Below are 9543 nucleotides of genomic sequence, written 5' to 3' on the forward strand. Positions count from 1 at the left end.
AATTCGGGTACAGACAGAGTTTCTGGCTGGTGCGCGGGGAGCTCGGGAAGCGAGCGCGGCTCATGCGGACGTGTTCTGCGATCGCGGTATTCGCATGCAAGTAAACCATAGTTATTCTAAGCTGAACAGAATGGATCTTAAATACTACGGTGTCGCGTGGCTTTCGTTCGTAATTCCAACAGCCTGACTACCTTATCCTTAGAAGGACGGGGCGTCGGCACTTTCTGCGGCCTACCCTTATAGAAGGGCTAGCGCGCTTGTGTAGTCTGAAGGCCGCGTGTACAGGTGGAGTCGGCGCGACACTGACGGAAATCGTAGTATGGCTAATTTACTCTACAATTATAATGCGCGGTATATACAGTGCGATCTTACGGTATAAACGGGTCGCGGTATATACAAGGCGGTACTAGAGTCCCTTAGAGCGCGGAGACCAAAGCGGTCTTACGGTATAAACAGGTCGCGATATATACAAACGGTGCTAGAGTCCCTTAGGACGCGGAGACCAAAGCGGTCTTACGGTATAAACAGGTTGCGATATATACAAACGGTGCTAGAGTCCCTTAGGACGCAGAGACCAAAGCGGTCTTACGGTACAAACAGGTCGCGGTATATACAAAACGGTCTTACGGTATAACGCGGTACGGAGGCCTCCCACTCACGCGAGTCGGCGCGTGGTGGGGCGGCCCCACGGTGGGGCCGAGACACGGGTGTGGAAGTTTAGGGGCGTATTGTTACAATTATGGCTATACAGTTTATATATATGTCTGCGTAGCTATAATTATGGCTATACAGTTTATATATTTGTCTGCGTAGCTATCATTATGGCTATACAGTTTATATATTTGTCTGCGTAGCTATAATTATGGCTATACAGTTTATATATTTGTCTGCGTAGCTATAATTATGGCTATACAGTTTATATATTTGTCTGCGTAGCTATAATTATGGCTATACAGTATATATATTTGTCTGCGTTGCTATAATTATGGTTATACAGTTTATATATTTGCCTGCGTAGCTATGATTCTGGCTATACAGTTTATATATTTGTCTGCGTAGCTATCATTATGGCTATACAGTTTATATATTTGTCTGTGTAGCTATAATTATGGCTACACAGTTTAAATATTTGTCTGCTATAATTATGGCTACACAGTTTATATATTTTAATTTAGATATTTTTTCAGTCTCCCCCCTCCCCCCCCCCCCTTTCTCTCTCTCTCTCTCTCTCTCTCTCTCTCTCTCTCTTGTGATTATATTATGTTGTTCATTAATAAAAAGATTGCAGCGAAAATACTTGGAAGAATAGAAGATACATTGAAGTTGCATGATAAGTATATAATGATTCATTATTCTTCTTTATTATTATGTTTTGTACTATGTTATATATTTAAGTACGTATGAAATGCGCGCGCAGCAAGATCGTTCGAGATCGTTTGCGAGCTTTCCGGTGCTCTCTCTTTTCCGGCCAGGGGTGCGTTCGAAAACAGCACCCGTGTGTATAATGTCACACCTTGTTCGTTCGAAAACACCTAGTGGGCACACTGAGCATATACTCGTGGTCGTTCTAAAACCCTACCCCGTTGAGCGTTCGTGTGACTTTTCTCCACTTCCTTTTTTGCGGTGTGATTCGGTGGAGTGCGAGAATTGGCGGGAAAGAACTGTGCTGTCAGCGTCAGTTGTGCTTCGCTCAGAAATTGATACTCAAAGATGGTAAACTTAATCTCAGGTCGCCATATTTTATGTGTGGATGATAAGGGAAACCCTCGAAAGGATGACATGGGAAATTTCTATATATTCGACGTTGTTGGTACGGAGTAATAAATAGTTTTATAAATTTCCTTAGCACTTGGCTAAGTTAGGTTTCTTTTGGTATATTTGTCATTTTGTATCATATTTGAAGTTGTGACATATATTTATGTAACAGATAATAAGTTGTGCGTGGCCACCGACTGCGAAGATTTGCGAAACTTTTTCAATATACGTTCAGATGAACATCCTTCAGCTTCTTCCTTTGGTAAAGACCTTTACTTAATTCATTACTGTTGCGTTACAAGTTGCTGTTTCCTTAATATCTAATGTGAGGGTCAGTATTTTTCATCAGTATATATTTTATGTTTTTCCTAGGAACATTATCTACAGCATCTATAGATGTACCGGAAAAACCTATATCTATACAAGAATGTGACGACTCCACGGTACCTGAAAAACCTGTATCTGTAGAGGTACCTGTAAAATCGAAATCACAAGAGACAGTTGTGAAATGGAAGGACGAAAATGCTATTAAGGTCTTGATCAAACTGTGGCAGGATCATGAATCGCTGTTTAAAAGTTCTGTAATGAAAAATGTGGAAGTGTGGCGGATGATTTCTGAGGGTCTACGAAAAATGAATCCTAACTGGATTTTCAATGGTGTACAGTGTGAAAATAAGTTCAAAGACCTCAGAAGACGTTACATGGCAACAAAGGACCACAATGCACAGACAGGTGTACAACCCAAAACGTGCAAGTTTTATAATGAAATGGAAGAAGTACTCAGTATGAAACCAAACGTTAAACCTGTTGCTATTGCATCTAGTTTGAAAAGACGTCCCACTGTTCAAAGTGGCTGTTCCACTCCAAAATCAGGAGACATCTCTACAGAAGCATGTGAGAGCAGCGACAGTGGTGAACAGGAAATAAAAGTACATAAGACAGAGAAAAATATGAAAAGAAACAAGAATGGAACATCAATTGGAGGCTTGGTTATTGGCTAATCAAGCTGAGGCACAAAAGAAGGAAGAAGCACGAGAGCAACGACACAAAGAAAGTATGGAGAGAAAGGAAATAACTATTAAAGTTTATGAAAACTTTATGTCCAAACTTCTTGATAAACTTTAAATGTTAGTTGAATTTTTTCTGCTACACCTGATCTAAGTGATTGTGTGAACTTAATAGCATATTAGATGTGACAGTAATTGAAATGCTGTGATATGTTGTACCTTCTTTTAAAATACTGTTAGATTTTATTTTTAATTACTGTTAAGCCCGTATTAGACTACGCATTGAAAATTGAAGATTGAAGATTAAAGATTGGAATTTGACTAATCAGAACAAAAGGGACTAAAATTTCTTTATTCTGATTTGTCAAATTTCAATCTTGAATCTTGAATCTCAATCTTCAATGCGTAGTCTGATACGGACTTTAGATGACATGTACCAGCAGTATTTGTTGTAGTTTTGTAAAAGATTTTTACTATTGTTAAAGCACTGAGATTGTGTACAAAAAAGTATTATCAAAGAAAATTTTGTTTAGTAATATTATGTTTAAGTAATATTATTATTAAATTATGTAGAAGATATATAGTACTATTAGTTGTATTATTTTAAAAAGTGATTTTTATGTGTTAAAGTTAGATTCTGTTAAAAAACTGTACTATCACTATAAGTTCTACTTTCGTAAAAATGTGATTTTCGTTTTCATTAAGATACAATAAAATACCGTATAATGTTTGTTTACTTTTTACTTAGTTATTGCAACATTTCTTTCTAATTCTTGCGTCAAAGTATGGGTCATGTTCTTACTTCATATAATGCTGTGATTTGTGTACTTAAGTTATTGTTACTTGTAAGTACGGAACTGGACAAAAAGTGTCGATTTAATTCAAGTCTGATTCATAATTATTTCATATAAAAATGTACTGTTGGTTAACCTTTAATAAACAACTTTAATATAAATTTTATTTTATTGCATACTTTTTTTATTTTATTACATACAAATGTTGAAATATTACATTATAATTTACTGACAGATACAATTTAAAATCCTAGGATACAGGTGTGACTAAGTAATTACGCTTTGCTTCGCTATCTGCATCGTTTGCAATAATCTCTTGAGAAATTCCATCATTAAGGGCATCATCATACCCCTCAGCAATAAAATCATCAATGACATCATTTACACCGTCCAGACATATATTATGAAGTACACAACATGCTATTATGGTTAAGGGAATCATATCATCTCTATTCATATCCAAACATTTTAATCGTCTCCATCTTCCCTTCAGCAGAGCAAAAGCTCGTTCAATTACCTGTCTCATTTTAGAGAGGGCTTGATTAAATTTTTGCTGTGCCTGTGTCAAGTTCCCCAAGTTACGGAAAGGCGGAATGCACCACGTCAAGACAGGGTATGCTTTGTCCCCAATGATAAATTCCTGATCAGGAAAAAAGACTCGCCTATTTTCTTGAACTGCATGCCATAAATCTGAGTTTCTGAAGACTCGCAAATCACCAACAGAGCCCGCAAAACCAGCAAAGCAATCTGTGAAGCTAAGCTCAGAATCACAAACAGCTTAGAGAATGACAATTTTCCTGCAAAGATACACAAAATATTTCTCTTCATCTGACAAAAAATTATTTTTTTAACAGTATGGTACATGCTAATATCATTCTACTTACTTTAGGACTTTTTACTTCAATATCAGTACCATCAATTGCACCAATGACATCAGGCAAACCACCATTTTTTCTGAATTTTTCTTTTACAGTCAGAAGCTTGCCATCTGTTGGCCAAACAATTACCTCATCAGCAATGTCGTTGAGAGCTTTGATGACACGCATGAAGCAGTTACTTAACGATGACTTGCCCATACCAAAGCGGTCAGCTACAGACGGGGGCGTTCCGACAGTCTTAGGCGCCCCTACGCTGGAATTTGTTCGCGCGCCCCAACGCGAGGCTGCAAGAGCAAAAAAATTGTTTCAAAAATTACCGCTTCGTTCCTTTTTTTTAGTTTTAATATTTTAATATTTTTTTTCTTTTTCATGTTTTAATATTTTAATATTTTTTTATATTTTGGAATTTTGTTGTATATATTTCCATTTTTATATTTATTTTCACATTATCGAAAGTTAATATATTTTATATCTTTTTCTTAATACGTTTTTTAAAAAGGTAAAATAAAAGCAATTTAAAAATAGGTATTTTGTCGGGCCTTAGCTTTTGCGAATATTTCTACAATAATTTTGTAATCGAAGCTGTTGGCCACCTCCTTCTCGATTGATAGGATGACTAAATCGAATAACCGTGTCTGCGTCATTGTACTTCTAAGATAATTTTTTATTATTTTTAATTTGGAAAAAGTTGCCTCACCAGTTGCCACAGATATTAGCATAGTTAATAATATTCGAAACGCTATTGTTAAATTGAGAAATATTTTCACAAGGCCATTTCCAGCTAATTTATTTAAAATTTCAATTGGGGATTGCAAGGTGTTTTGTTGTATATCTGAAAAGGTTGTTTTATATAGATTTATCTCGTCAAACAGTTCAATAGCATTTATATCAGAATAATTTAAATTTTTGTTATAAAGTTTTGATTCTAAAGTTTTACATTGATTTAAAGTAACATCGGAAGCATTAAAGTCATACAGAAATTTGAAAGCATTACTATTACAATTTAGCTGATCGAATCGTTCTTCCAAAGAATTCAGAGCTACATCAATGATATAATTAAAAAATTCTACTTTAAATTTCTGTCTAGCATCTGTAATTGGTTCATCTGGACATTGATTACTAAATTGCAAGGTTGGGAAGTAACGCGTTACTTCTAACGCCGTTACCGTTACAGTTACTTTTTTTCGTAACAGTAACGGCGTTACAAATTTTGTTTGTAACGGAAAAAGTAACTTCGTTACATTTTTCGGTAACGAGTAACGATTTTAACAGTTACTTTTATCAAGCGACGCGGTAGCGTCGCGACGCCAAGTATATATAAAAATTCGTTCCAGCTTGTCAACGGTTTGCCTATGTACAGGGGCCGCGACGCTACCAAGTAGCTTATCCGGAGTTTTACGTCTAATAAACTTTCGATTAAAATTCCTCAGGAACCAAGCCGTCAATCAAAAATGTAACGGCACTTTTCTGATACAATGTGGATGCAAGCTTTCGATTGCGACCAGTTTGAATAAGATTGGTGCAGTCAATCCTGAGGAATGATAATCGTATACCAGAAATGTGACAATACTTAAATGTAATGTAAAATTTAACAAAATAAAGTTTTTTATATATTTTCAAAAGTAATCAATGTATTGAATAGCTTGAAATTTATGAAACATGAATAGCAAAAATAAATTTAAATTATAATTATATAATTGTGAAATAATGAACAGGAGTTGGAAGAGAAGATGCAGTTTTTCAACTTTAATAAAACTTGTAAATTCCTACAAATTTAACACTGCTAAATTGTGTCCGTTTTCTTAAACAAAATTGCCATACGGGTGGAAACTCTGGAGAAACGTTCATTTGAACTGCTACATCTTTGGCATTTATTTCAATGTCTATAAAACCATTTTCACGATATTCTCTTAAAAAAACGGTTATATTTTCAATTAAGTTTATACATTGTGGTATGTTAATTTGATGCGACTGCAAAGATTTTGAAACGATGTTGATTCTTTGTAAAATGTCATACCAACAGAGCACGGATAATATAAACTCATAATTTGCAATTTTTTCGGCGATACAGCTGCATCATATACTACTAAATTTAAGGAGTGACATGCGCAAGGAACAAAAAAGGCTAAAGGATTTTTATCTAAAATTTGTTGTTGCACTCCATTGTTTTTTCCCTTCATATTTGAACCATTATCGTAACCTTGATCTCTCAGATTTTGTATATCTAAATTATTTATTAATAGAAATTTTAAAATAGCACTTGCAATGGCTGCACCTTTAAAAAAAAAAAAAATTTTAGATAGCACTTTTACTATTTTCTTTAATGAAACCAAGAAAGTGTTCATAAATTTTAAATTGATTATTTTTATATGAAACAAAACGCACCACTATTGTTAATTGCTCCTGATGGGAGATATCTGGTGTTGAATCTACAATGATCGCAAAATACTTACTTGAATTAATTAAAGAAATTATTGAATCGGAAATTAATTTAGACATAGATGATAATAGCTCATTTTGTATATGATTACTTAAATAATGCTGTCCATTTTCTTTTATTATAAATTGACGTAAGTGTTCAGCCATGGTTGAGTCAAATTCGGCTAACATCTGCACAAGTTGTAAGAAATTACCATTATTTGGGTTATATAAAGTATTAGATTTACCTCGGAAAGCTAAATTTTGTTGAGCAAGATATTTAACAATTAAAGAATTATTCGTTTAAAGACATTTCTCCAGTGTTCTTGTTCAATATTAAAAATCTTTTCATTATGAAAGTCTATAGTGTGCTGAGAGATCATTCCGTTAGCGAAAAGTTGCCAAGATTTAAAAGCATCAAGATGTTTTTTGGTTTGCTCATGATCTTTAACGACACGATATATATTCGATCAATCAGAATAGCCAGAGAGACTGGAGAATTTATTTTCATTTCGTTGATATAAAGAACAAGAAAAACAAAAAACAGCATTTTTAGATTTTGAATAAACTAACTAATTTCTGGATAACTTTTCACCGTTAGTCATTGTACGGGTATATGAACTTTTTGAGAAGCAGCTATTATTTGAATCTAATGGAAAGTCAAAATCCATAATTTGTTTGGGAACGCCATGATCAATTATCTGAGTCCGAAAATCTTGAGAAATTATATCAGGCCAGAGACCTGGATCTTCAAATTGATCGATCCGAACTAATTGAAAACTATTGTCACCGTCGATATTGGTATCAATATCAATATGAATTGACGCAGGAGGTGAAATCGAATTTGGGAAAGCTTCAGAAGGTGAGGGTCTGCGGTCGACGTTGATGGTATTGGGTCTAAAGAAGTACACATCGAAGAAACAGTACAAAAAGATGTGCTTGCCATCGATGAACTCGTTGAACAATGAAAGGAAGCATTTGATGTAGTTTTTAAAAATTTAGCTAATAAGCCCGATAATTTTTTACCTTCTTCTTCTTTTCTCTTTCTCTCTTGACGAAATTGAAAACCAGAAGGTTTTTTACTATTCATGGTTCCGCATAATTCGTATAAATATTGTAATCAAATAGTGGATCATGTTTATTTTCCAATAATATACGAGAAGAAAATTATCTCGATGAGCGAACACTCTCAATTCAAATGGATCTGTATTCTGCCTGCAGGTATTACCGCTTACTGCGCACAAGTTGTAAGAAATTACCATTATTTGGGTTATATAAAGTATTAGATTTACCTCAGAAAGCTAAATTTTGTTGAGCAAGATATTTAACAATTAAAGAATTATTCGTTTAAAGACATTTCTCCAGTGTTCTTGTTCAATATTAAAAATCTTTTCATTATGAAAGTCTATAGTGTGCTGAGAGATCATTCCGTTAGCGAAAAGTTGCCAAGATTTAAAAGCATCAAGATGTTTTTTGGTTTGCTCATGATCTTTAACGACATGATATATATTCGATCAATCAGAATAGCCAGAGAGACTGGAGAATTTATTTTCATTTCGTTGATATAAAGAACAAGATCGATCCGAATGTGTCCACGTGGAAACGTTGGCTGCAGCGCCTACAAGGCGCTTTCCTGGTGTTCGGGATCGAAGGAAATGCACGTGTGCCATACCTACTTCACTATGTGGGTCCGACGACCTTCGATATTCTATGTGACCGACTTGACCCAAAGGATCCGTTTGGGCAGACCTACGAGATACTAGTCCAAAAGTTGGAGGAATTTTACGCGCCAGCGCCATTAGAAATCGCTGAAAATTATAAATTTTATCAGCGGAAGCAAGCAGACGGAGAGTCGGTGCAGCAATTTGTAGCAGCCTTGCACAAGTTGAGCATTTATTGCAAATTTGGGGATTACCTCAAGACAGTATTTTCCAATAATATACGAGAAGAAAATTATCTCGATGAGCGAACACTCTCAATTCAAATACACACTGTATTCTGCGTGCAGGTATTACCGCTTACTGCTTACCGCTACCGCCAGTGATACCTGATACCAGAACGAGGTCTCTTCTTCTTCCTCTTAATATTTAAATGGCCAATATGATCAGGGGTAGATCAATATATTCGGTTGTAGATTGGCGCCATCATTATTTTAAAACAAACCGTGTCCCTATGCACACGATATTTCTTTTTTAATAGAAGTTCAAAGTTTTTATCCCCAAAAAGATCGATATCGAGGCAAGAATCGAGTCGTCGCGCATTTTTTATATGTAGAACATCTATTTCGGTAAGTGCAGCATTGCATTCTGTACATATTAGAGAGTATATCATATTAGTATTGATCAGCATTTTTTCGGCCGGAATATACAATCGCCGTATTTGTTACTTTCCTTGTGTTGGGGCAAAACCGGGTACTTACACATCTCATACAATGAAAAGAGGAAGAACTGTTATCTTGACTTTGTGTCTCTACAAAGAACAGTTGGAAACGAAAACTAACACTCAGAAAAAGAAACCACTAAAAAAAAAGTTTTTTGAGACCCTTAAAGTTAAAAAGTTAAATAAGAAAATCCTGCAAATCCTGCAAACAAGAGGATATTTATATTTGTGATTTTTGTCAATAGAATACATCTTTATATTGTATTTTGATTAAAATAAATCTTGATAATCTTGATTCACGGTGTTTTGCAT

At 35.0% G+C, this 9543-nt stretch overlaps 1 protein-coding gene across 1 annotated transcript; it reads left to right on the forward strand.

The window, feature by feature from the left end:
• Positions 1 to 1384: 1384 nt before the first annotated feature.
• On the forward strand, positions 1385 to 3498 carry LOC115240080. The gene is made up of 3 exons (XM_029815052.1): positions 1385 to 1810; positions 1928 to 2017; positions 2128 to 3498. Exons 1-3 carry the CDS (start codon positions 1711 to 1713, stop codon positions 2754 to 2756), a joined length of 819 nt encoding a protein of 272 aa, XP_029670912.1. The 5' UTR covers positions 1385 to 1710; the 3' UTR covers positions 2757 to 3498.
• Positions 3499 to 9543: the final 6045 nt, after the last annotated feature.

Source organism: Formica exsecta, unplaced genomic scaffold (genome assembly GCF_003651465.1).
Source record: "Formica exsecta isolate Colony F162 unplaced genomic scaffold, ASM365146v1 scaffold402, whole genome shotgun sequence".
Classification (NCBI taxonomy): domain Eukaryota; kingdom Metazoa; phylum Arthropoda; class Insecta; order Hymenoptera; family Formicidae; genus Formica; species Formica exsecta.